The sequence below is a fragment of the Haemorhous mexicanus genome, chromosome 1 (genome assembly GCF_027477595.1).
Source record: "Haemorhous mexicanus isolate bHaeMex1 chromosome 1, bHaeMex1.pri, whole genome shotgun sequence".
NCBI lineage: Eukaryota > Metazoa > Chordata > Aves > Passeriformes > Fringillidae > Haemorhous > Haemorhous mexicanus.
The window spans coordinates 90,656,897-90,684,850 of record NC_082341.1 but is presented as its reverse complement, the minus strand read 5'-3'; the positions used below and the strand labels follow the sequence as shown (position 1 = coordinate 90,684,850).

Genomic DNA, 27,954 nt, shown 5'->3' with positions numbered 1-27,954 from the left:
GGCAGGATGGGGCAGGCTGGGAACGGGGCAGCTGGAACATTCTTCTGCCTGCTGTATTTTCCATTGGCCAGATGTTCCCCAGTTGACATGAGCTGCATGCGCCACTCCCGGAGGGTGTTCTGACCCCTGGGAAGCACTAAAGAGGCCCAGGCCTGCCCAGCATTGAGGAGGCACAAAGGTATTTCCAAGCTCTGATCCTCTCTTCTCCCACTCGGTGCCGGTGCCAAGTTCAGCTGCGGCGCAGGAGCTCAGCTGTGGCGCAAGATTCATTTTGTGCATTAACCCGATGAGCTACGGTACCATCTGAGACCAACATGCAGCTAATTGCTGTGAGAACTAAACTTTGAATTTCCTGACCTATTCAAAGTTTGAATTTCCCATTCACTCCACGCTCCCGTACTAGCAGATGGTATACAGGGTGTAGCTTGAAAACCTCCTGCATCAGAGCATATGCAAAGACAACAAGAGGAGATGAATTGCACACCCCTGGAAACCTGCCCTTTATTTGCAGAATGGTGAAATTCTAAATAAGTCAATTGACGTGCCCAAGCAGCCCCCATCTTCCACGCAGATAGTGCTGGCTGAAACTCTTCCTCCCAAGCTATCCCTGCCATGTGGAGCTGGAAAAGCACTGGTTACAGGAGCTGACTCATCAGCTGACTAGCCCACAACCTCAGCCACAAAGCACCAAAAATGCTGGTGGTGGCATGAAGCGTGTGGGTGGGAGCAAGGAATAAGCAATCATCTGGCAGCCTAATGCAGAAGGGAGGGTTGACAACAAGCCATTATTTATTCCCCCCTCCCGCCCTAAGGCTCATCCCTCTGCTTCAGTGATTCTCATCATCTAGACGCTGTGGTAGGGCTCTTTGTAGGGGAGGGAATGAAAGGTACATCCCCTCCCTGTGGCCCATGCAATGAAAGCATCAGCAGGCTATCTGAGCTCACCACACCCAGATCTCTTAGGGCAAAAGGCTCTCATGGAGGAGAATGGAAAAGAGGTTTGCCTGGTCCTGATTTCACCCAATAGGAGACTAGAACAATGTCTTGTTGCAAAAAAAAAAGGACATCATTGCTTTCCCACCAAAGTCAGTTACTGGAGAGGAGAGGTGGAGATCCATTTCTGGAACAGCAGACAGCAGATGTAACCAAACGTTTTTAGGAGTGGAGCAAGGAATATAGAAAAAAGGGAGACAGTTGTAGTGAAGACGGGAAAAGACAAGGGGGAAAAACCTATGTGGAGAAAACAAGAAAATCTCCAGAAGAGGAAGATACAAAAAAGAAAATTTTACACAGAAGTTAGGTGGATTATCACTAAAAAGGCTGCTAGAGAAAAAGAGGTGAAAGGGAAGTCACCAAGTTAGGTAGCAAAAAAAAAAAAAAAAGAAAAAAAAAAGAAAAAAAGAAAACTGGCAGATTTAATTAAAACTTAACATGAAAGTACACTGATAAAGTCCCCCAAATTGTTCATAGGTATCACATTATCTCCATATAGATCTGAGTTAACTTTTGGGTGTTCATTCCTTCCAGCAGCCTTCACCACTGCTAATCTGGCTATAATATGGTCAGTTGGTCCCCAATTTAACTAGCACAAAACATTCTCCAGCCAAATTATTGGTGTGGTGATGGTATGACTTCACACCTCCCAGGCTTGAACCTTGTCAATGTTATTTTGTTATGACTCTGAAAAATACATTTAACTTCGGGCGATGTGTTTTTTGAAACACTGGGGTAGATTTTGAAAGCCTGGCTTGTATTACTCCACTGATGCCAAGGTTAAGCAAAACATAATAAGGAATTAAGGACATGACCAGTTGTCTTTATGTTTCCTCCCCAACCAAACTTGTTGTTTTCTGAGAAGAGGCTTTTTACCCAAATTTTGCCTACAGTAGGTCTTTCCTGGCAAATTGCCTCAGTGGAAAGGAGATTAAGTTTCTCAATGTCCTCTTTTCTTGGAAACTTTCTGTTACATTTCCCAGTCTCCAATACAGGCAGCTCAGGGCACAGGAATCTACAGCTTCAAAGTCTTCCCCGACATGTTTTTCACATGCTGTTGTATTGCCACTTGGCAAGAGAGTGATGAAGAGTCACAACACTGTAGTTTGCAGCTTTTCCCTGGCTGGAAAAACCTGCACATAATCTTCAGAGAGTCAGAAGACAGAATATCTGCTGAGGCTACAGTATCTAAAGTAAGCAAGCTGACCCCTGTGTGCAGATTGTGACTTGACTAGACAAAGAGAAGATAAATAAATTCCTCTTTTCCAAATGACCTCTTGGAAATCAGTGTCCCTACACTAAGTGTGGCTGCAAGGAGCACATCTTCTGTCCAGAAACTGACCTCTTCTCCCAGATCATGCTTACAGGGGTGACAATCTTAGCCACCCTCCTGGTTTTAAAGATACTGTCAGCTACTACCATGATACTTGTAAGGCAAAGTAACCTTCAAACTGACATTGTCTCTGCTTTCCTAACCATAAGTTGGCAGCAACAAATGTAGGGTGCATCACTGTCCTGAAATGATATGGCACTTACTTACTGCCAGACTTATTAAAAATGTCTAAAGTGCTTGCTAGCATCAATAAAAATGAAGAATGTATGTTGCAATGTGCAATACCTTCAGACTCTCTGACGTGTTACTGAGTATGTTTGGCTCAGAAGAAAGAGCTCTTCCCTTAGGGGGTCATACATTACACCCAACATTGCTAAGGTTTAATACAGTTCTGGTGGTCCTGAAGAAGTGCTGAAAACAATCAAAACCTCTATAACCCTTTGTAATTTGAGAGCATTCTGCACCTGGCATGACTGCACCTCTAAAAATTATTCATTTCAAACATGGCTAATTTCCTCTTACAAATATTACTCGCTGTGAGATGTACAGCCCTTCCCTATGTGCCACAGCATAGATGCAGTCTAGAAAAAGCATGGAAAGAAGAAATACAATTTCATTTTTCTCTATGTATTTTTATGGTCCTTAGGATAACATATTAGAATATTCTCCACATAAATCCTTACATTCACCAGCTCAAGATACATTATTAAGGCTGAATTATTTATCCTTTCAAGAAATGCTTTCATAAAGCATTATTTATCGTGCTGTTTTCCCATACAAGTTTTGTAGGGGTCATTGATGGCACAACACTGGTTTAATAAATTATTTGGAAGAAAATATAGAGGGTTTGTGACAGGTTTTCACTGACACTGGTATACAACATAATACCAACATACAGAAGATAACATTTGTTGCACAGATATTGAAATAGTCAGGGGAATATATAAGATTACTATAAGGTGACATGTTTTGCCTATATACAATTAGTAAAGTGGTTATGAAGTTGTCAATGGACTAGAAAAAAAACCCAAAACCTTAAAATATGTTGTGTTTTGATTTAGATCTGATCTTTGCTTGTTTTCAGTCCTCTTTGTGGGAGCTCAGCACATCACTCCTGATGTCCAGAGCTACCAAGAGAACCCTTGGGGGGCTCAGGAGTCTTGGAATGTTGCCAAAAGCACTTGGTGGCTTGATTTTGATCCATCTAGAGATGTGCCACCGATGTATGAGGAAATGGAACCTGTGAGAATCACTCGGGTGTGAATGGTGAAGGGAAGATATCATTATAGGGTGAATCACAAATTTTGGGGTTTTGGTACAGGGGGGTTGTAGAGACAAGACGGAGGAATCAGGGTGTGCCACCAGGCTCTTCTTTCTCCTTCCTGTCTTCCATCTTCTGCAGTGGTGTTGGCATTTGGGGATTGGTCTGGGATGAGAGTGTACTTGATGACGAGGGTGATAGGTATTGGGGACAAAATGTAAATATGATATACGTAGTTTTTGTTATAAAAGATGCGGCCGCCTTGGGGGTGGGCAGAGTGCCTTTGGCTGCCGCGCTGGTCAGATCCTTCGGGCAGAGAAAGGACTTTTTAGATAAGAAATAATAAACAATTCTGAAGACCGAAAAAACCTAGCGTCCAGACTCATCTTTTGAAGCCCAGCGTGCAAGAACCATCCTGAGCGTGTGTGGGGGCAGAGACAGACAGCCAAACCCCATACTCTTAACTTCTTTCAGCTGTTTCCAATATGTAAGTAGCCAATTTATATTGCAGGTTCAGAGGTAAATGGGAATAGTGGACATTTACTTATTATAACAAATATTTACTTCCTACGTACCTTCAACTTCATATATTCCATGCAGATATAAAGACGAAATGCGCTGAAGGGATTTCAAGAGAATTTTAGTGACATGGTAAGTTCATATGATACATACTTTGGCGAGAGAGTTGTATAGAAACAAACTTTCAAAAAAGTAACGATGAGCTTCTTTAAAAGAAGTCCTAAAGTCTGCTTGTAACTTCTCTTACTGGGCATCTAAGTTTGCTGATATGCCTTCTGCTTCTATTTAATGTCAAGATTTTAGAAAATTTGCCAGTTCTATTATCTACAGTATTGCACCAAAAAGTGTAATGAAATTAAAACTGGACTTATAAAAGGAAACCTGCTGTACCTCATCTAAAAAACTTGCATTTCATTTCATGGTGGGGAATTTTTAGAGCATTGACTAATATGTTACTATTATATTAGATAGAGAAAAGAATCATCAGTGTTAGTCACATGGGATTTTCTTTCGAATAAAATGAAAAAGACACTAAACCAAACACAATTAAATGAAGACAAGTCCTTCAGAGCGATCCACTGAGCCAAACTGTAGGACTATCACATAGTAAAGTGAGGCAAGCTTTGCAGAAACCACCCCCCCACTCGTATTTCACATGGCTCAGGGGTACCTTATCACTCTCCACAATCACCTGAGAGTGTAGCCAGGTGTGGGTCAGCCTCTTCTCCCAGGCAATCAGCGACAGGATGAGAGGGCAGTCTTAAGGGGCACTTAGGGTGGTTCAGGTCGGACATTAAGAAGAACTTCTTCAGTAAAGGATCGTTAAGTATTGGAATGGGCTGCCCAGGGAGGTGGTGGAGTCACAGTCCCTGGAGGTGTTCAAGAAAAGACTGGATGTGGCACTTAGTGCCATGGTCTAGTTGACAAGGTGGTCGTCAGTCAAAGGCTGGCCCTGACAGCCTTGGAGGTCTTTTCCAAACCAAATGATTCTGTGATTTTGTGCTTCTCATTGTATCTGAGTTCTCTGCAGAGCTTTACTATGCACTGTAGCCCTAAAGTCAGCAGTAGGAAAGTGAGAAGGGAAGCTAGGAGGACAATCTCCCACAATATTCACTAGCTGAAAACTATTTGTCTTCTTTGTCTTCAAAGTCCTATGCAATTACAATATGCCAAACTAAATTCCTTGTTCTGTTGGATAAGAGGTATTGTCTTTCCTTTATAACATATCTGTGTTTAAAATGAGAAACAAAATAAATCATTTTCTTGACAGTAAAGATACACGCTTCCTCTCAGAGATGGTAATCAGTCATGAAGCTGAGAACAAGTGTAAACCAAGCCAAAGTTCATTCCTGGGGGAATGCTTTCCTTCCCATCCATTGCATAAGTGATAAGGACAAAACTATTGCTAGTATCTTCTACAGCCACTGAAATTGCTAGCAAGTTCTGAAGTAAAAATGCCATTTTTCTGGTGATGAAAACCAGTCTTGTTTCCATATCCAAGGAAAACATGGGTTACAGTGGAACTAAACTCCAAGTTTTTCCTCAGTCTCCAAGATCTAAACAGAATTTAACTCAAGAGAATTAGATCAATGGAGGTCCATTTCTTACAGCTCAGGATAATGGAATCTGAGCCATGCAGGACTGTGAGAGTACTTCAACAGCTGGTACCAGGCTGGGCCAAGAAGGGCCTTAGCTGCAGAGCAGGGATTAAGCAAGCACAGTGCACAGGCAAGATGAACATCACTGAATTCAAAAGACAGTGTGTATATCAGTGTCCTGGATTAGATGGACCCAGATTTTTCCTTGCCAGCTGCATTTACTACATTTATTTACACACCCTTGCCACATTCATTTTCATCTATGCAACATGAGATGCACAGTGTGAGTTAAGCAAATGCACTGAGCACAAAAGCCTGCCAAATCAAAATGGTTAAGAATGACTGAGCAAGCTGGAGAAAGGTGAAGACCCACACTCAATGGCTCACAGTATTTTGGGGACTTCCCCTAGCCTTGGAGCAATGTAGGAGCTGTGGTTTTTGGGAACACCTATAAAATCAGACATTGTGTGCGTGGCTGACCATGTGTCTGGTCCTGAGTGTACTTCTATTGTTGGTACAAACGGCGGAACTCTCCCAGAGCCAAATGCCCTCAGGAGAAATCTAACAAAGATTCCCCTCATGTCACTTGTCATTTCCAGCTCCCTGGTTTTTCTAATCAGTCTTGATAATAGCAAGAGAAACATTGAGGCCTACAGGGATGTTCATTTGGATGGCATCCAGCAATAGAAAAGTTGTATGAGATGCAGATTCAGAATTACAAGAGGAAATTCTGCAAGAAGAATCCTAATGATGGTGTGTTTCCCAAGGACAGCATCAAATCTGTGTAGTGCAGCCTTTCCCATGCAGGTGTCTAAATCAGTCTGACAGCTCTGAGTTGGTAATAGCTCTGGTAATATAAACAGCCCACAGCACATGACACAAGCACCAAGAAGCACCAGAAAGTAGTTGAAACTTATTTATAACTGAAACTAAGATCCATCATTTGCCATTACTCAAAAAAAGAAGTATTGAATTTAGAGCCAGGCTCAGAACATGACACTGAACGTCATGTTGCACAGACAGGTTCCCTTGATCTTCAAAGGCTATGGGAATTCAAGCAATTTAAATTTGTCTTGTTCTTCCTGAATAAAGTTTCATTCTGAAGTAAATCCTGCTTGTAAATCAACACCCGTCCTACAAAACCCATCTTGTTTGCAGGAAACTAAAGAGAAAGCTAGCCAGGAGAAGGAGATACACCCTCTTACAACAGGACAGAAAGAGCAGACACAGTTCTCCTCCAAGAGTCAGCAAAGGCCTTCCAAGGACAGAGAGATCTCCAGGTTATGCAAGAGGACCTGTAGTACAAAACAGCCTCAGTTATTTGTCACATGGAATGAATGGTGTTCCCAGGAAACAAGGGGAAGAGAAAATATTGACCCATTAGTATGAGCAATATGTTCCAATAAAATGGTTTCCCTGGCAATTAAATATATTTAAAAATCTAGTCAAAATCATGTTTGGAAATGGGTAATGTGGAGGAGATTCAAGTTGCAATGGCTTCTCTAGAAAGAAGTCCTGCCCGATCTCAGGGATGGATGAATGCAGCTATCCTGCCTAAAGTCTTGACACTTCTACTAAAGTGTCACTGATGTAGTATTTCAGCACTTGATTAGACAATGATCTGCAGACAGTAGGTCCTCCTTCAATGATTTACTTATATACCACTTACGCAGAAGAACAGTTTTTCCTTTTTTCAGTTGCTGTATTGCTAAAAAGATTGCTAAAAGCAGTAGAGAGTGGAAAATGTTTCTTTCATGAACAGTCCAATTTTGGCCAAAACACTGCAAATGTTGGTGCAATTGGAATACGCCAGTTCAGCACAGCCGCAGGAATAACCTCACCCCTTACCCACCCTGACAATGAATGTTTCTTTTCAGTACAAGCCATTGAATATGCTGTCCTAAGAAACCTAAACTACCCAGATGCTTACAATCTAATTAAGCTACAACCGTGGACTACAGCAATATATATGCTAAAGACATTTTGGATGTGTTCGAAAAAAAAAGTTCTTATTTCTCTCCCAAGGAAAAAAAAAAAATCATTCAGACATTCCATTTCAGAGGACAGGACTGAGAATGCTCTAACTCAGCAGAAAATGTCTTTAAAAAACAAACTTCTAATTGTTAAAAAACTCAAATATAATGGGGAATTCTTGACTCAAGGTATAAACTTCAACCCTAACTAATTGGAGGAAAGCAAATTGAATCCTTGATTTGTTTCTCAAAGTACAGATTTCATTTTTTAAAAAAGAAGTTTGAGGACAATCTGAAAGCCTCTAATTATTTACATAATGAAAATCAATATAAAAGTAATACCAAGAAAAGATAGGTGGGAATGAAGAGATGGAATCAATGAGGTACAATTTCCTCCTTCTTGTTATTGTTGCTGGTTTAGGCATCTTCTCCTGTTCTTATAAATCTTTCTTATAATATTTATTGCGATTTCAGATTTTTTATTATTTTATTTTTCCTATATCTGTTCTAAATATATCCATTATAAAGGACTTGGAGAGAGTCCAGTGAAAGGACACAAAAAATGATGAAGAAGAGACTAGAGCACTTCTATGAGGAGAGGCTGAGAGAGTGAGAGAGCTGGAACTGTTCAGCCTGGAGAAGGGAAAGCTCAGGGTGGACCTCATCAGACTGTATAAATACCTAAAGGAAGGGTGGAAAGAATAGCAAGGTTCTCTTCAGAAGTGTCCAGTGACAGGATCAGAGTAAACGAGTAAAAATGAAACACAGGAGGCTCTCTCTGAACATCAGGAGACACATTTTCACTGTGAGGGTGACCAAGCATTGGCTGAGGTTTCCCAAGGACGCTGTGGACTCTCCATCCTTGAAGATACTCAAATGCCATCTGGACATGGTCCTGGGAAACTGGTTCTCAGTGACCTGGCTTGAGCAGGGGGCTTGGATCAGGTGACCTCCAGAGGCTCCTTCCATCTTCAACCCATCTTTGAATCTGTCATTCACTTAGACTATGATTTTGAGGGGAAGCTTCAGGCTGCTGAAACTGGCTTACAAATGAAAGATGAATTTTTCCCATGGAAATGGATCCAATATATGCCATAACTGTAATAGTAAGCTCAACCATATGAACTTAGTTTAAGAATCAGTTGAATCTTGTGGAAAAATTTGCCATGCTTATGTAAAGTAAAATCTAAAAAACATATTTATTCCAAAGAAGCAGAATTTGTCATTCCAGGAAAAAAAATACTGAGAGTTTGAAAAGAAATCTCTGGGAAAACAGAATTATTAGGAAGAGATGGTGGGGTAGAAAGAAATGCCTGAGAATCACAGAACATTCACTGCAGAGGAACCGTGGAACCTCAGACCAGGAGCCTTGGTTCAGGTAGGCAGCACTCCTACAGCACTGTTGAGCAGCATTACGTTGCAGATTATGCACTAAAAGCAAGATCACTCTCTGCTTCTTCACCCACCTCAGGTTTTAAAACCTTAAATTTCTGTGTTGCTGGAGTGTCATGCATGTCACAACAGAAGAGGTCTGCAGTGGGGGCTGCAGCACTAAATATTCAAATATTACAATAAATAATAGCCTAAAGGGTCTAAGGAATGAACCTAAGGAATCTCAGTCACAGTAGCATGCTTCTGACCTCAGAGAGTAATAGCCATGGACACTGTGGGATGAGAACAAAGCTGGAACACCCTGCAAGTAATTGAGGATACTGAAAATCAGGCCAGCTGGGAGGAATCCTTTGTTGCTTTCTTCTTAAAAGGGATTAATTCAGTTTCCATTAAAGATAAACATTGATGGGAATTGGATCACACCAAACACATAGACGAGTGAAAAGGAAATGACCCACTAACATAAATGCTAAATCAGGAGAAAGACAGAAACCACACAGTCAGTGTGTGCTACCCTGTCAGAAAAGGGGAAAAAAATAAAAAACCTAAAAAAAATTATATCTACATCTATGTATATATTCAGATACATATATATATATGTGTGTGTATATATATGTATATAAGAGGTTTAATTGAAGGGACAAATGGGCTAGAAGGAGATAGGGCAGCTTGGTGAAGGTGACTGGAAAATACTGGAATTAATGCTTCTTGTAGCAGCAGCAGCAATCCAAGCCACAGCATTGGAAGACAGAGGACCAACAGGAAGGAAACTTCTGGAAAAATCTCAGAGGGCACAAATTTAAGAGAAATAGAAGCTGGATGTTTTTTCAGTGAATCAATATATAGGACATAAGTGTAAACTGTCTCAGCAGCAGTGGAGAATGAAAAATGTAAGGAAAGACCACCTAAACAAAATCTTGAGTTCTTCAGTGACTGGAAGCTCACAGAAAATCTCTTTTAAAAATGAATAAAATAAAGGGCAAATGTATAAGAAGAGAAACAGAAAGGCCAATGTATAGTATAGTATAGTATCAGATGTAGCAAGGAAGGGAAGGTTATAAAAATCATGCTGGAAGCCCTTTAACCATACAAGGTTGGGAAACAATATTTTCAGTCTTAAACTGAAGCAGGAGACTTCCAGCTTGGATTTTAGGGATTGCAGAGGAAGGTATTAAATCAGCCAAGTTGCAGATTTACAAAAATATTAGACAATGACCCTCAGGTTAAGGCATAGCTTATTCTTTACTCAGGAAGGTTCAATACAGGCTTTAATTCTGCATGGAAACAGATGAACTAACTTTTGTAGACAAATTTCTCAAACTCCACTGTAATTCAGTTTACAATCCATATATAACTGTAGTGTAAGGCAGGTCAAACAACACGTCTCCATGCTTGACTGTCAGTAATTTTGCAAAGATGTGGATTGCAGTTTAAATATAAAACTTACAGAAACTTTTAAGATATTTATTCACAGAGTTCATCTGTGACTCTCTACAGTCCATATTTAGTCATCCATAAATCTATCAGATTTTTAACTTTCAAAATCAAATGAAGTCTGGAAGTCAATAAATACAGAGAAGGCACTGAAGTCTGCAATAAACACAGAGATTCAAAATAAAACAGGAGGGAGATTTTTGTCAGGAAAGCACTGCTTTTGTGCTTGCATGCACGTCTCTGTTTTTGAGTATGTGTATGTGTGTATGCAAAAAATGTCCAGATGGGCAAAATAACAAGCTATAGAATTAAATTATGCTTTATATAAATTATGTAGTAAAGGGTTTGAAATAACAATGTTCATCCATATTGAGGTCTCCACATTTCCCATCTAAGACTATACTCAACATTATCTATCTTTTATGAGAAATGCTTATGGCTAAAAGGTCTAGCATTACTTAATGAGACGTCGAAGGAAAAGTTTGAGTGGAATTTGAGTATTGATACGAGGTTAGTTACACTAAACACTGAAAGATGAGGAGCTATATAGCCCTAGCCTTAACTGTGTTGGTCTATCTAAATTGCTGTAGCTGGTTTCCTTACAAGGACTGGGAAACATAAGTTAGCTCTCTCTGAGAAAGGACCTGAGCTGTTAAAAGGACAAGGTGCTATTCTTCTGACATTTATTTACTAAATCATTACCTCTACTAGAAGGGAACAAGTTGAACAACCAGCAAAATGGGGCTGGTTTGGAAGTGGAGCAAGACCACCATTTCCCCACCAGGGGAAAAACTGAGAAATAAGAAGTACTAAAGGATGTGTTGTTAAGAGTGGTAAAGGAAGGCAGGCTACAATTAACCAAGATGGAACATGTCCAAGACAGAGGCCCAGCAAACTCAAGTGGTCACAGACACTGAGCGCCGCTCCATGCTCACAGGAGCCCCACCCAGAGCAAGTCTTTGTCAGGGCCAAATGACAGTCACAGTTTCCTGTAGCAGTTGATGTCTCTCAGTCATCAGCTAACCCTGGTTCAGACCCAGCTGCCTCCTACATGAGATCCGGTGAGATTGGAAGGTTATTGCTGCAAGCCATTTTGAAGTGCATATCAGGAAAATGCAAAATGACTGAATGCTTGTAGCCTGGGGGGAGTGGGACTATTAATAGAGCCTCTGCCAACTGATAGCAGAGACATGGAGAATCTTAAACAAGTAGACAGCGAAAAGAAAACATTTCTAAGAACTGAGGGAGGGAATTCACCACAATGACTTAAACTAAATCCTAGGAATATCTGTCTCAACAACCAGGTCTAAATTTTGGAAAGGAGCCAGGCCTTTGCTTAAATCACTTAATTAAGATGAACTGGTCATATGCTTCAAGGTGCTTACTTCTAATGGTCACTAAAATGTGAATAAATGACTGATGGATGTTCTCCATCCACTAATACCCAATTCTCTGCAAAACCACTTTCACACTTGAGGTCAATATGGTGAGGTTACTCCCTCCAGTTGGCTATTGATCTTCATAACCACGTTTGAGCTGTGCACTGACTATGGCAGAGTAGCTACTAAAAGGACACCTAGTGGTAAGGAAATGAGTGTGCCCAGAAACTACTGGCATTGCTGAAGGTGTGCCACCGCAATTGGCATGGGAATTGCTGACCTGTTATGGGTGGAACATGCAATGTCACATATGAACTTAACCTGTGAAGTAACACTACTCATTTATTTTTTTTTAAATGGCAAGCAATATTCTTAAAAGCATGTTTTAAAAACCTGAAATTTAAGCTTAACTTCCTCAAAACTCAGAGAATAGGCTTTTTTTAAACGAATGATGCACAGTACTGTCTGTTGCACACTACAAAATTGAATGTACTGAATCTCCACTGCATCGACTTTAGGAATATTGGATAGCTGAACAGAACTCATTACAGATATGTATTCAAGTCAAATTTCATCTTGGGCATCATCATTCCTTGGTTCCTCCATTCTGCCACTCTACAATATCCTGAGCAATTCCTTCCCTTCTTGTCTTTTCCTCCTATGAAAAGAAACAGCTGGAGAATATAAATTGAGCTAACTTTAGTTTTTGGGGGGTTGTTTGTTTGTTTGTTTGCTGTTGATTTTTTTTTTTTGCCCATGCAACTTTATAGTCAATTCTTGCCTGTGTTTATTCCAAACCCTTTAATATGTACTATGCCCTTGTGACCAGGAGATGCCCACAACAGAAAGCTCTATTCCAGATGGAGTCATGCTGGTCTCATGCAGAGAGGGATTATAACTTTCCTGTGTAGTGACATGCTGCCTCTGGGCAAACAGACCAAAATCCACACTTAGCTTTCTTGTTTATGTCAACATACCGTATTACAGGCATGGAACATCTTGTTGACCACTGTCCCTCTTTGGTTATTGTTTTTATGCTCTCTGTTCCAGGTTTGTCCTTTCTATTGAACACCAGTTTCTTCGGATTAATTTTCCCTGAGTGAATTAGTACAGATTTACTAAGCCATTTTTCCAGATACATTTTTTATCCAATTTTCTAGCATCTCTGTATGTCACTGGTCTGTTCTCCATCCTCAGAATGTTTATAAGCTCCCAGTTTAGTGTCATCCTTTGATTTAAAATGCCACAAGCAATCCATTTCTGCTCTTCTATCCTTTTTCATCACAAAAAAAAAATTGAAACACTGGGATGAATATGCTTGTTTGCTCTTTTAGGTGACTTGCTACTAAAGTTTTTGCTTAAAAAACAAGCAAGCAAACAAACAAACAAACAGATTCTGCCTTTTTTGTCCAGAATTACAAGTAAGTGGATCATGATGTTCGTGAGGGATGTGGCAGATTCTGCCCTCACCCAAACATTTGCAACCATTCCTCACTCAGCTCAGTTTCCACAGCTCACCTCTCCTCCACTCCACCCTTCTGAAGCTCCAGCCTGCTCTCTTGTCTTAAAATGGCATGTAGTTTCCTTCCTTTACTATAAACAATGCTTTCTGTAACCTTAGTTTTGTGATGTAAACATTTAAAAATAAGAATGAAGGGAACACAAACTGTGTGTTCAATTAGGTAATTTGAGGATTAAATTAAATGAAATCTCTCAAAACACGGAACACTGCACTTTTCAACATAATGCAGCCTGGCTTTACTTGTTTGCCTTTTATCTCATTCCTCTAAGAAAAGGAGACAGTGGATCTTAGAAACTCTGGTAGAAGAGTAGTAAAGACAGCTGAGGAGATCTTGTGAATGCAAGAGAAATTAAAGTCAGGCTTGGAGGAAGAGGCCATAGCACTCGGGTATGTGTTTAAAGAGTAAGAGAGGCACTCCACTGACTGCAGGATGCTGGAGGCTGGGCAGCCACCTGCCACAGCTGACATGGGAGGCTCCTGCTAGCAGTGATATCATCCTTTGTAATCTCATGTCAGCCTTGTAAAATGCCCTGCAGCCTGCCAAAGTCGCTTCAAGCTGGCATTTCTTTTATACTAAAAAGCATTTTAGAAGCAAGAAGGCAACCAACAGATATTATTCTTTGGTTGAATCAAAAAAAAAAAAAGAAAAAAATTTTGAAAAAAAATTAAAAAAAACCAAACCAGATATATATAAAAAGGATCATAATAAGGATAGAAATAATAAAGAGTAATAAAGGAAAAATAATGTCCATAAAAATACTTCTGTTTTTCTCTGCAGTCCACCTATAAGTTTTGATCAACTATACTCCTTCATACACAGGACTTTTTTTCCTTTTTTTTGAAAACAACTCTAAAGAGGTTTTCCATGATTAAATCAGTAACCTGGATTTTGCTCTTGTGAGCTCCTCAGCAACAGATGAAGCTCAAAATATCTTCAAATTTGGAAGAATTCTTTTTACATGCATCTGAAAGCACACATTTGGCTTTCACTGTGTGGTGTGCCAGACAACTGTACGAAAGAAGTGTGGCCTCGTACAGCTTTATTCAGCACTTTAATCTTTGAATCTCTCTTGTCCTGAAAGACAGTGATCATTTTGGCTTTTCAATGAACCCATTTCCTCCTGGCATACAGCAAACATAGGTAATACAGTAGTTGCTTGACTTTCAAATTGTACTTAAACAGGCATTTTGAACTTCCCTAATACAGCACCAAATAGAGAATTCAAACTATAACAGATATTACATTTGCTTCTTTCCCAGTTTAGTGATTTTACTGTTGTGTTTTCCCATTGCCATCAGCCTGCTGATGAAAGATGGATATTATCCCACTATTTGATGAAAAACACACAAATTACATAAGAGGAAATGAATGAGATTTCCAGTGCAAAATCCCATGCACAAAATAAGTACAATAACACATTTTTTCCCCCTGCTTTTATCAATACAATACCATTTGTTACTTTTACTCAGGATTAGTACAAAGCAGCAATAAATTAGAGGGATACTTTTAATGGGATGCTGAGATCTTCAGGAAACCTACCTTGAAAGAAACTTTTGACTCGGAGATAGCTGACACTGAGGCGCAGGACGGAAAGTTTGTCCAGCTTGGATACGATGTCAGGGGGAAAAGGCAGGAGGCTGGCCAGGTGGTCCAGTTCCGCATTCAGACGGTCTCTGTGTCTCTTCGAAGGATTGGATTTTTCATTCCCAACTGCGGGCCTTCTGTGGTGGAGAACGCATTTTCAATTACCTGTTTTACTTCCAGAGACTGGGATGCTCTATGCAATTAATTGATAACAGGAATACTTTGCTTAGCTTCTATGAAAATTTTTAAAGTCTCTGTCCTCTGACAAAAAAAGATTTGCCGTTCTGCATTTGCCATGGTGCAAAGACACAAGCTTTTTCTTCTCTTTTCGTATCAGGCAAAAAGTGAAGAACTGGTATCTTTTACTCAGGACCTCTCACCTTAGGGAAATTGGTACTATTTTTTTGTTCTAGTCAATATCACGAAAAACAATTTCTCATCTCTGTTGTACAAATGAGGGGCAGAACAGCAGGGGAAAATTACCGTGACTAATGCATGAACCCATTCAATACCCACTGTATTCATTCAAAGCATCTTAGTTCCCTCCATTTAATGACTCAAAGTTAACCTGTGGGTCAGGAGATAATTAAGAAAAGAGTCTGTCTTTAGACATGAGTTTAAAAAGTATGGAAGGCAAGGTGAAGAGAGATTCTTTCCTCAGGCTCAAAACTCCTGTGTACATTCTCACATTTACCTTCCTATATCAGTAATAACAAAGGTAAGAATTTGGTTTCTTGAGAAGATTGACATTCCTCACAAAACACAGAGATGAAAGTTACTCAGCTTTCTAAGCCAAGCAAGTCCATCCTCATTTTATGTTCCTCTTATGTAGCGAGCAGTACTAGAGAACCTAGAATAGCTGTTGTGAGAATTCATTAAGATGAGATACATGACAAGTGAGGAACCTCAGTTTTGGAATGACCACTGATATTCCCAGAGAACGTGTAAGACGCTCTCAAGAGGGAGTAAAGGAAAAAGCTGGTGCTTTTGCACACAGAAATGGGGACCTTATTTCCAGCATGAGAGTGTGGGATGCTCAGTGCTGAAGCATAGACTTGTCCTTTCAGCAAGAAGACCTGAGTGGCAGGTTGAGAAGGTTGTTCCTTTCAGCAGCCAGCTGTTGCTGACCAGCAGTAGTCAAGTGCATTATCCAGGCATGAGCAATGGGGCACTGGAGCCATAAACACGGATACTCAAGAATTGGAAATGGCTGGTAAGAAGATCATAGATAGTTGTGCTAACAGTTTCTATTTTCACCTCTCTGGATCCAAGGATCACAATCTTAAGTAGCTAGCTGACAGTGGACAATGAAAGTAAAAACTAATTATTTGTCACACTTTACTACTGCATTTTCATGCTACACATATTTACTACATTTTTCTATCATAAGGTGGTTAAAGTGTTAAATTACATCAGTATTAATTAGTCATTACAGTTGTAATTCTAAAATAATTGTGCTTAGGAATTAGCAAAAAAAATTAGTTTTTTGAAGAGCAGTTTTGTTCGTGTGACTGCTGCTAACTGAAAATCTCTTAAAGCAAATCAAATCTGAAAAATTCATTGCTACTTTTGAGAACCTTATTTTATGAGAACAGCACCAGTGGACAGAATAGACAGGAAAAAAAAGAGTTAGAAATAATATTTTTTTTTCAATTTCACTGAAAATACATAATTTCTGCCTTCTCATTCAAAATTGCCAATACTTATATATGGTTCTTCAATAAAACAATGAGTTGTTTCCAAACACATGGAGAAGATTTTGCTGATTGGGATAAATGAACAACTTTCTTATATTGCGAGAGGAAATATGAGAACAAATAATGCAATCAACAAAGAAAGAATAGTGTTTCTTACTTTTTCTGAGTTAACTATTTTTTGCAGCAAACCTTGAGGCTCAGCCATCCTACGACACCAAAAGGATGCCTGATTTATGGAGGGCAGTAATTTTGTGGGAACAGAGCCTACAGCTGAGCAAAAGCTAAAGAACATAAGCTTTGCTAATCGGTCTTTACATCTGACAAACCAGATGAAGCAAGGAAGCAATGTAGGACAGAAGAAATTAATTCCAGTAAGGAAAATTAAGCTGATGAGTTCAAGAGGTAAAAATTGCCAAGAGTAACATGAAATAGAAATAGAAGTTGTTCAAGCCTATTTACCACATAAGATAGTGACTGCTCTATCCCAGAGAGGAATGGTTTGAAGCAATTAGGTGGTGTGCCTTTGTACTGAGTGCAAGGAATAGTTTTCATAAGATGGTATGGAATGGTGCAAAAAGACTATGGGGGAAAGTTCAGGATAGAGTCTTCCTGAAAACTCAAGGAAATGATTCAGTAAGGGAGTGAATCCAAACAAACAGGGGTTAGATGTAAATGGTAGTAAGGTGCCAAGTGGATGTGATTTTAAACAATGTGAGTTCCATGGAAAGGCTCAGTTAGCTAGCCATAAACAGAAAGGCACAGGCAGGGAAAATCTTCAGTGAGCTGCCTTGAGGCAAATGAAAATTCTAGCCTTTATTTTGAGCTGAAAGTAGATGTGTTCATGTTAAACTCTGGATTGTCAAACTGTAAACAGAGACATAGGAGACACTCGATGATCCCCCATTTACTCTGTTTTCCATACAACACCCCTATAGTAAAGGACAGCATGTAATTCAAGGAATATATCTAGCTTTTCTTTCTTCACATTGTTGAACGGCCCAGTAGTAACAAGCACTTGTACCTGTGCAGGACCCACATCAGCAGTCTGTGGGAGCTGGTGGGGAGAACGTTCTGTGTTCCAGTGGTACCCAAGGCATTGAGCCATTTTGCGTTAGTGATTCAGTGCGCCCATGACACACAGACTGCCACTAGTGTAAACCAGTTTGGTGAGCTAGCAGAGGAATTTCCTGCAACTACAGCTCTGTCTGCTGTTCCCTACCCTCTGCAGAGCCCTACCCTGTTAATGAAAACTTTGCCCTGAATAGGTTTTAGAAGTATGCCGCAGTGCTAAACCAGCAGAAGGCCTGAGCTGAGAAAGGTCTAATCATTTACCGTGACAGCAAGCTTTCAGTAGGAAGGGGAAGGGAAGAGAGACCGTGAGATGTGACAGACAGGCTGAGAGCAAAGTAACAGCAGAGGATTATCATGAGTGTACTGACCAGCACTCTCAGTCACTGAGCTGTGCTTGGACATTGTATTGGAATTTTGGCAGAGCTGAGCTCCAGTGGCAGCCATGTGTGTGTGTGTGGATGTTCACCATCTCCTATGGACCGAAAGGACAGAATGAGAGAAAGCTGCTTGAAGAAAAGGCAGCCCTTTGTCACCTTCTGTGTCTCTTCTGCATCTTGACAGCAAGGAAAGGTGAAAGCAGAACTAATGGTCAAGAAGACAAAAGAAGACCAGCAGAGCAGATGAGAGGTGGGATAGTGTGGTACCAAGTAAGAGGAAGGGCTATGCCACAAAGGGCCTTAAAATTAGAACTAGGAAGCAGGAGAGAGCTGCACCTCCCAAGGTCTCTGTTTACCCTGGCACAGTTCTGTCTGAAGTGGCCATTCTGGAGCAGTTATAGACACACTCAGATCTAGGGCAGGTATAGTTGCCTTTAAAGACCTGTAAAACATTACAAGAAACGTTTTGTAGAGGGAGAGGGTTTTACAAGATGCCAGGGTTTGAGATGAAGTAGTGGCTGAAGTTCTCAAATGGCAACAGTCCTGAAGCATTGCCTTAGCACATATAAGTATTAATTTCAACACAGTGATTTTAGCTTGAGGTTAAAGACAAGATCTCTTTAATTTCCAGATGCTTGAATTACCAGTAAAATGTTAGATTTCCACAGGAAATAAACACTTGGTAGAAAATGTTTCCTTTAGTCAAAATGCCGGCTGCCTGGCTGAAAAGCATATCTGATGGAAAATTTTCAGTCTGTCTGAGCTCCAGGTGTTTGACCTGTGTCCATAAACACCAGAATTCTTTAGTGTAGAACACGTTTAATGGGGCTTGGTTTTGGGCACAAAACAGCTATGTTTTTTTAGTTTTCTTGCATGTATGAAAGGAGAACCTGAACCTTACATATTATCTGAAGAATGGCAACCTAATGAAGATAGCCTCTGCTAGTTCTGTGGAGAAAGCAAGACTGAAACTATTAGCTCCTCCCAGTAAAATTTTCCACACATTCCTCCCAACTCTTGTGGGTCTTGTGGGTATTCTCCCATGGAGCTTTTTTATACATTTTCACCACTGTTCTGTAAAGCCACCTCAGAATAAAACTCCTGTGCCTGAAAAGCATGCATGAACATAATGAATAATATCATTCTGTGATATCCTGGATTAAAAGCCAGCTGCAGGATCACCACCTGCTTGACAGCCTGATCATGAAAAGATCATGTAGAGTCAGAGAGTTAGCTTCTTGGGATGCACTGAGTATGGGGAGATATAAATGTCCCAGTTGTTCTGCAGAGAAGAAAGCTGCACTTCTGTCCTTTAAATTCTGATCTTCAAAAGCACTAATCCATGAATCCCTATCGAAATCCAAGTATCCTGACCACACCGAGGCACCCGAGCTCACTTATCTTCTTGTTAAAGAAAGGTAAATTCTAGAGAATATTTACATTAAAAAGTGAGGACTGGCCAAAGAACACCCATCAACTGATGAAAAAATCAGGTTTCACAACAGAGCAAATACTCCTCCCAGAACAGGTGCCAGTATCTACCTTGATTCATTGGCAGAATGGTGGGGGGGAAAGTACAACAAGGCTGTGGAGGAGAAAGTGCTGTGCTATCAAACAGGAGAAAAAAGCTGTAACAAAGATTGTACAGCATGGATAAAAATAATGGTTAAATATGCTGCTCAATTATTAGGCTTTGTCTACCCTTCTAAATTCAAGATAAATTATTCAAGGCAGCATAACATTAATCTCTGAGTCCTGAAATGTCAGTAAGACCAGCAGGACTGAAAGACACAGACCAGGAAAAGAGCTCTGTCAGCCAGTTGGTCTGGGGCATTCAGAGCCTCTTTAGAGGAAAGTCCCTGAGTGAGGGAATAAGCACAGGAAAGGCTTACCAGAGACCAAGGCCACAAACAGATAAGGTTTGAGGAAGAGATCAGTGTTGCTAGGAACTGAGAAATCATCCTCAGCAAGTGGTAAGTAACAAACCACAAAAAATGGACTGCTGTCTCCTGTGTGGGACTTCAGTATTCTAACAATCCAAACAGTTCCCCTCATTTTAACCCATGTTTCTCAATCAAAATTGTTCATGTCCTGGCTTGAAAAGTTCAGGCTCAGGTACCTGCACTGCAACATCATAGAAAAGCTATTTTCAAGGCAGCATTACCTGCAGTGGTTCTCAAGATGAAAACTTGGTTGTGTAAAGTAAGTGAGAATTTTCTTCTGAAAGTATTAAAGCCAGAACTTCCAAAAAGGCTAATGAGGTCATTTCCATGATTTGTTAGCAGGTAGTGTTCTTACCATTCATTTATCTAGAAGCCATCTTTGAGAGGAGTTCTAAATAGCATGTAAACTCCAAACATAAGCTTAATGTTCTCAAAGCAACTGCAAGTCTCCTTCCTTCTTCACAAAAGTAATGATCCATAAACAGTCCTGCATAGAGGTAATTTAATGTACTGGAAATGTTCCATCCCTCTTGCAATTGTTATATAATCAAATATCCACATCTATACTGAAACAGTAGTGCAGATATCTTACACATATTTTTGAATTCAACACTCGGGATTTTTGCAGGAAGAATAATTTGCTCATGCCATTATCTATGTCTTTTGAAATGTGATACATTTTAAACTAAAAGAAACCATTTTTAAGTGGGAAAAAGTGGTTCATGAGCAAATACTGCCCGAAATCCAAACAATATCAACAGATGTCGTTAAAACATTCAGAGAAACTCCCCTTTGACTTTAGACCAATATGTACAATTTTAAGCCAAGTGGGTTATTTTTAGAAGTTCTGCACAACTGAAAATAGGGAAATCTATTTTAGTTACCTTCCCATCCTTAAATTGTGTATGAAGGGCACCAGTGCCAGTCCATAATTTTAACAGAGTAAAAATGTGTGTTTCACAGTCATATAATCAAGTGTAACACGGAAAATATGGGATGATTACATTAAAAAGCTTTATTTCATAGATTGGCTTATGGCACCTGGAACTCATTTACATTTGAGTGATAGCAAACTCTTTTTTCCCCCTCCCATCTCAAGCACCTTGTAGTAACAAATTTCCATTGCGTTTCTTCTTTTCCCACTTTCCCTTTGCACATACAATTCCCCTCTCCCATTTTTCTCCTAATGAAAGTGATCCCATAGTTAATAGTAATCTGAAAATTATGTGTTCTATATGCAAAAAGTGACTCACCAGTCTGCTCTTTCAGTTGGCTGAACTGACCCACTTTCCCAGCTGGCTTATGTTGGACTTAGCAATGCCCCAAGCAAGGCTAAGCCCAGGAATGGGGAAGGGGGAAGTGCAGTGCCAGTGCTCTTGTGCCACCCAACACATGGCTTCTCAAAAGGCTCCTTAAACAGGCAGTAGGGAGCATGGAAGCACCAAGGTGGCAGCGGCCCCTCCAACCCACTGCCCAGCTGACATTTAGTCCACTGGTGTGTTCTGCCTATGAAAGGGCACTGTCCCTCTCCACTCTCCACGGCAGCACCGTGGTACCCACAACAGCACTGGCCTCCTCCTGGGATATCTGCTGGTGGGTAAGGATGGTTTGAGCCAGGCTTGGCGTCCTTTCTGGAGACATCTTGCCCATGAAGACCCAGCCTCCCAGCCAAGGGTTTCTCATTGCAGAGAAGATTCTCCTGTGTCAGTGGACCATAGGAGGAAGAGAACCCTTCTTCTACCTCATTTCTAGCCTGAACATTTGGAGGGAGATGCCTCCTGATGAATATGATACTTAACTGTTTTTGAATGGGTTTCCTCCTTTTCCTCCCAGCATACAGGCATTCCCCCGGAGGAATCATGGCTTTGACACTGAAAAACAAAAAGAAAAGGTTTCTTAGTTTGGAGGTTTTTGTGTTTCAGACTGCTCTACAAAATGACAGCACTGAGAAAGTTCCATCGAGGAAAATGTTTGTTTCTTGAGTGTGACATTCAGCAACACTAAAAAGCATGGGGGCATTAGTGAAGACAGAAGCTTACGGCTTATTCAATTTCCTACCCTAATATTATTAGAATATTTATGTTTATGTTCAATTTTCATTTTTTCCAATTAAGTATACTATGCATGATATAAAATGGTTATAAAATACATCCTGTTTACTGGATATCCACATTTTTTTTCCCTTCCCAGCTCATTTCTAAATTCGGCTAAACAAATAAGAATGAATAATACCACCCGTCATCTGCCGGGAGGATTTCACAGCTTTTAAAATACACAGGAATATTATCTCCATTACTGACATTGTGACTAGTAGGTTGCAATTATTCAAATCAGCATTTCTCCAGATCCTCACATCCTCATTTTTAAAGGCTGGAAATATAGCTGTCGGCAGCTCAAGTTGTGACACACAGTTTTGTGGTTAGCACTAGGACCCAATGCAGTGCTGACTGAGGTGACAATTTTCACACAAAACTTGGTCTTACTGATTTACTCAAGTATGTTAGCCCTAGAGATGTTGCAGGGTGGGAAAAAGTCTTTGCATTCAGTCTGTTTAAATCTTTTGGAGATTAGCTGAATATCAAAGTCTCTTGATTTTCTGTCTGAAAGGATATTTCAGTCATGCTGAGTGCTGTTCAACAGTGGGTGCATGCTGCCAGAGAGGTTAGTGTATCTCAAGAGTAATTCCTATTTTGTGTAAGATACAGAATTAAAGGGAACTTCCATGTCACTGAATCAAATCTCATGCTGGTGAACATGTGCGTCATGTAAAGCAAATCATAAACTTGCTGAGCTTAATTACAAAAACCTTTAGAATGGCTTTCTTTTTCATGGAAAGACAGCTTTCTGATAACTAGAAACCTTTTGCCTTCCAGCTTAAATTTGTTCATGGTCATTTTATGCCCATTTGTTCTTCTGCCAACATTGTCTTTTAGTTTAAATAGCTCTTCCTCCTCCATTGTGTTTACTCATTGGCATATTTTTAAATATCAGTCATATCTTCAGTCAGCCTTCATTTTTCTATTCTGGGACAAACCAAACTCTTTTATTTCCCTCTCATGTTACAAATTGTTTTTTTCTTCCTATCATTTTAGGAGAACAGAATTTAGCCCAGTTTATTAAGCAAAATCTAAAATACATTTCATACATGCAAGCACAGCATCCTTTGCTAAATTGAGATTCTTTAGGTCTACTGTGTTCCCCTCATCTGGAAAATCAGTTATTGTGTCAACAGACAGCTAGCAGGTTACTTTGTCAAAATTATTTAAATTTACATTCCATTTTTACTCCAACTAACTACAGCTGCTATTTGTTCTTTCCTTCTGACAATTCATTCTGAAACAATGCATTATATAGAGATCAGACTAAGTGCCTTCTCTCAAATGCAAGTTATGGTGGAAACACCAGTCATTCTCCAGTTGGTGCAGTGTCAGGAATTAGGCTCTTCCAGAAACAGGGCCATATTTTCCACTATTACTGGAATAATTTCCTGTGACATCAGATGGGTGAAATGCCTGTCCAAAGCTGATGAGGGACATGATACTGTGCAATAAACACTGCTGCAGGTTAAGATTATGCCACAGCCTTTGCTTAGACTAAGCCTTCTTGTCACCTTTAAAGACCTTGTTAAATCAGTTTAATCAGCAAATTCTTTTTTTTTTTTAACAGTCTGCCAGTTTTTAAGATTGCATCTACCCTAACAGGTTTCCTCCTTCAGCTGGAAGCTAAAATGGTGTGGAGATGCCAAAAAAACTGCAGTTTCTTCTGAAACACTACATTAAAATGTATTTTCTTTGTATTTGTGGTGGATTGACACTGTCTGGATTCAGTGTACCATCCAAACCCACTCTACCACTCCCCTCCTCAGCAGGACAAGGGAGAGAAAATACAACAAAAGGCTCATGGGTCGAGGCAAGGAAAGGGAGAGATCACTCACCACTTATTCTCACTGACAAAACAGACTGAATTTGGGGAAATCAGTCTAATTTATTACCAATCAAATAAGAGCAGGGTAAAGAAAAATAAACCCAAATCTCAAAAATATCTTCCCTACAACCCTTCCTTTCTTCCAAGGCTCAACTTCACTGCATTTTCTCTACCTCCTCCCCCTGCAGCAGCTCAAGGGGATGGGGAATGGAGGCTGTGGTCAGTACATCACTCTCTGTCTCTGCCACTCCTTCCCCCTCAGGGGGAAGACTCCCCACACTCTCCCACGAACTTCTCCAACATGAGTCTTTCCCACGGGCTGAGGTTCTTCACAAACTGCCCCAACATGGGCCCAGTCCTTCAGGAACAGGCTGCCCAAGCATGGTTATTCCTTGGGATCACAAATCCTGCCAGCAAACCTGCTCCAGTGTGGGCTCTTCTCTCCATGGGTCCACAGGTCCTGCCAGAACCCTGCTCCAGCACAGGCTTCCCATGGGGTCACAGCCTCCTTCAGGCATCCCTCTGTTCTGGAGTGGGGTCCTCCAGGGACTGCAGGGACACAGCTGCCTCGCTGTGGGCTGCACCATGGACTGCAGGGGAGTCTGCTCTGGCACCTGGAGCACCTCCTCCCGCTCCTTCTTCAGTGTCCCTGATGTCTGCAAGGCTGCTGCTTTCACATACTCTCACTCCTCTCTCAGACTGCAGTTGCAGTTGTGCAGGCTCTTTTTCCCCTTTGTAAACCTGTTATCCCAAAAGTGCTGCCGTCATTGCTGATGGGCTCAGCCCCGGCCAGCAGCAGGTCTGCTGGACCTGCTGGACTCAGGGGAAGCTTCCAGCAGTTTCTTACAGAAGCCACCCCTGTAGACCCCCACTACCAAATCCTTGCCATGCAAACCTAATTCAATATTGTAATACTTTTGTGTTCTGAGTCCTTCCTGTCCATAATGTGAAACTATGACTCATAGTTCATGTTTCAAAACAGTGTCACATGCTAGACTTCCCTTCTCTTGCCTTCTCAAGCAAAGTTAGAAGGAGGAGAAAGGCTGGAACAGCATAATTCAACTGAAAACTGAAAGCTAAGAGTTCATTGAATTTCCCAAAAGGGTGACTTTGTTTTAAAACCCATTCTGGATCAGTTGATTAATATGTGACAGCAAATAAAAATAACTAAAAAGATCTCAGTATTCAAACTGAAAACCAGGAAATAAATAGCAAACAATATGAGCTAGAATTTATGGAGTGCAAAATGCTAGTTAGGAAAGATAAAGGCCCAAAGGAAAATTCACAAATCACAGTGCTAAAAGCAAAAGATAGTGTGCCATTTACAAGAATATCATGACGAAAATAATTCTAAAAAGTGTATATGGTTCTAATTATATGGAGAAGGCTTTATGTTAGAACTGCATAAAAGGTAAGAGTGCTCAACAGTTTTATTTCTAGTCTCTGAAAAGAAAGAGACTCATGCACTCCCATCAAACAAGAATTAGCCATGCACTCTTCAGGCTTTCTACAAGAACTTTCTGCAGAATTAGAACAAAGGGTTACCATAGCAACGTGGTATGAAGCACTGCCCCAGCAACTGAGCACCAATGCCCTAGATACACTCACAACCAAGAGGTGCTTCTGCCACTACCACTAATGCCAGTAGTGGCATGTGGTTAAAATGAGACTGAAAATGCGTGGACAGGAATAAAGACAGAGTCAGAAGGTTCTTGGCTAATGGTCCTAAAAATATGTCTGAAAACAGCACTTGAAGTAGTTGAGTCGCAAAGATCCATAAACCTTGAAAACATCTATTTTAAAAACTGGAGAAGAGCATGTATTCACAGTCCTACCTGGACTGTGTTTTCTTCTGATCACCTGTGAGCTCCTCTCTCCACCCCTAGGACAGAACAGCCCATCACCACCACTGAATGAGGCTGGGGGCTCCTTCCCCTGCCAGGCCACCCGTCTCATGTGGATGAAAACCAGGAAGAACTTGGGTGGACGGCACTCAGCTGCTCAGAACATTGTGCTCTTTGCTTTCTCCCTATAATGCTTGAGAGCCCTCACATTCTCTCTAAATGCTTGAGGTAGGATGAAAACAGACCCAAAGAAGCAATCTTCCACCACCACTCCAGTGGAAGGAAAGGGGGCTTACAGCTTGAGGAGCTTCAGGAGGAGGAGAGCTGGGACGGAAAGGATCAGAACTGCTAGGAAAGGGTAGATGTGGACCATAATAATTTTCTTCTGTCAGATGCTTGTAATCACTACTGACATAAAGTCATAATGAATCTCTGGACACTGGGGAACACTGAAGGACTGAAAGACAGCTGCTATATGATAATATTCAGAGAAGGGAAACATAATGATCCAGCCATCCACTGGAGGGCAAGACTGACATCCAACCCAAGCAAAATACCAGAAAAGCTGATAAGAAAGATGAATTACATCACTAAGCAGAATTCTATGGAATATCATGCTCTTTGGAGTGAAACTAACTTGCTGAAAAGCTTTCACCTCTAGCTGACAGAGGAGTTCACTTGTATTAGTAAATTAAGTTAGCAGCACAACATTCTGCTTTTAAAAAGCCCCAACGAAGCATTATAGTGCACAGTTTCCACAAGTAAATAATCTGTCAAGTGACAGAATAAAAAGAAAAGTAGTCATAGAGAAATCATTACTAAATAGAAGAAGTTTTACAAAGACCTTACATACATTGAGGTTCAATACAAACTCATTGGCAATAATATTTACAAAGTTAAAAACATTTAGAAGTTTGATAAACAGTACTGAAGACACAGTGAAACAGCAACCTGGAGTGACCAGTAGGTTGTTTTTCTTTATTCACAATGTATTTTAATACAGTCAAATGCAAACACTTGCATCTCAGAATAGGGAATGCACGTCATTGATACTGAATAGGGACTGCATCCTGAAACGTGAGTGATTCTTGAAAGGAATTAGGGATCAAAGGGAAAAATGAATACAATCCATAACTTGAGCTGCCAGGAAGGAGCTGCTACAAAGGGAGCTAATGCAGATGCTAACCTAAGTGAAGTGGGTTTACACCTGCTTAGAGATATGATAAGACTGATGCTGGAACAGTGGGTACAGTTTGCATGCAAGTGTTTTTCAAGTAATGTTAGAAACTGGAAAGAGTGAGGAAAGAAGCTAAAATAAATACTTGCAGGCTGAATAAATTTCTTTGCATAGAAAAAAGATTTAGGTGATTTGAGCAAAGTGAAGTACTTCCAAGGAAAGATATGAGTATTGAATTCTTTTAATCTGGAACACAGCAAGCACTTAGAAAGTGAAGCTGAAGCCAGATACAACCAAATAAGAAATAAGGCATTAATCTGTAAGATCATGAGCATTTAAACACTGGAATGAGGTACAGAGGATTTAATGGATCCTGTTGTTTTGAAACCACTGTTAGATGCCTTTTTTGTAATACGCACTTTACCCTAGGAGAAGTTATACTTAAATTAAATAGAAACAGTTGAGTTGAACGCAGTCATACTCAGAAGAAAAAAAAAAATCTTTGGTAGCTATAGGAGGTCAGATTACATTATCCAATGATCTCTCCTTTCACTAAATTTTATGAATCATTTCCTGCCCAAATGTAATCACATACCATGCATTCAATGCCTGATCTACAAGAAAGGGCTGTGCAGACCATAGCCTCAAAGAGGCACAGCTATCGAAGAGGCAGCCTGCGAGTGGGACGGTTGTGTGTGTGCTCATCCCTACCATGCTACAGCACCGTGCTGCAGTTTCACCAGCAAATCAAGAAGGGGATGGGGCTGGAGAGTGGCTTGTCTTTTCTCAGGATTATGTGTTTCCACATTGGCAGGGTCAGCTCTGGAAAAAGCCTTCCAGTCATGATGGCTCATCAACAGGACAGAAATCTACCTGCCCGCTCTCACTAAATTAATTGTGATTAGCACATTTGTGCCAAGTTTTCTGCTTCT

General features: G+C 40.5%; 1 protein-coding gene across 1 annotated transcript in view; it reads right to left on the bottom strand.

Moving 5' to 3' along the window:
• AHRR (aryl hydrocarbon receptor repressor) overlaps window positions 1–27,954 on the bottom strand; it is an 83,155-nt gene that overhangs the window by 42,097 nt on the left and 13,104 nt on the right. The window contains exons 2-3 of the mRNA XM_059855945.1: window positions 21,877–21,948; window positions 14,945–15,126 (exon numbers count right to left, since the gene is read on the bottom strand). Coding sequence (XP_059711928.1) covers window positions 14,945–15,126; window positions 21,877–21,938 — 244 coding nt within the window. The 5' untranslated portion in view covers window positions 21,939–21,948. The remainder of the gene's footprint in view (window positions 1–14,944; window positions 15,127–21,876; window positions 21,949–27,954) is intronic.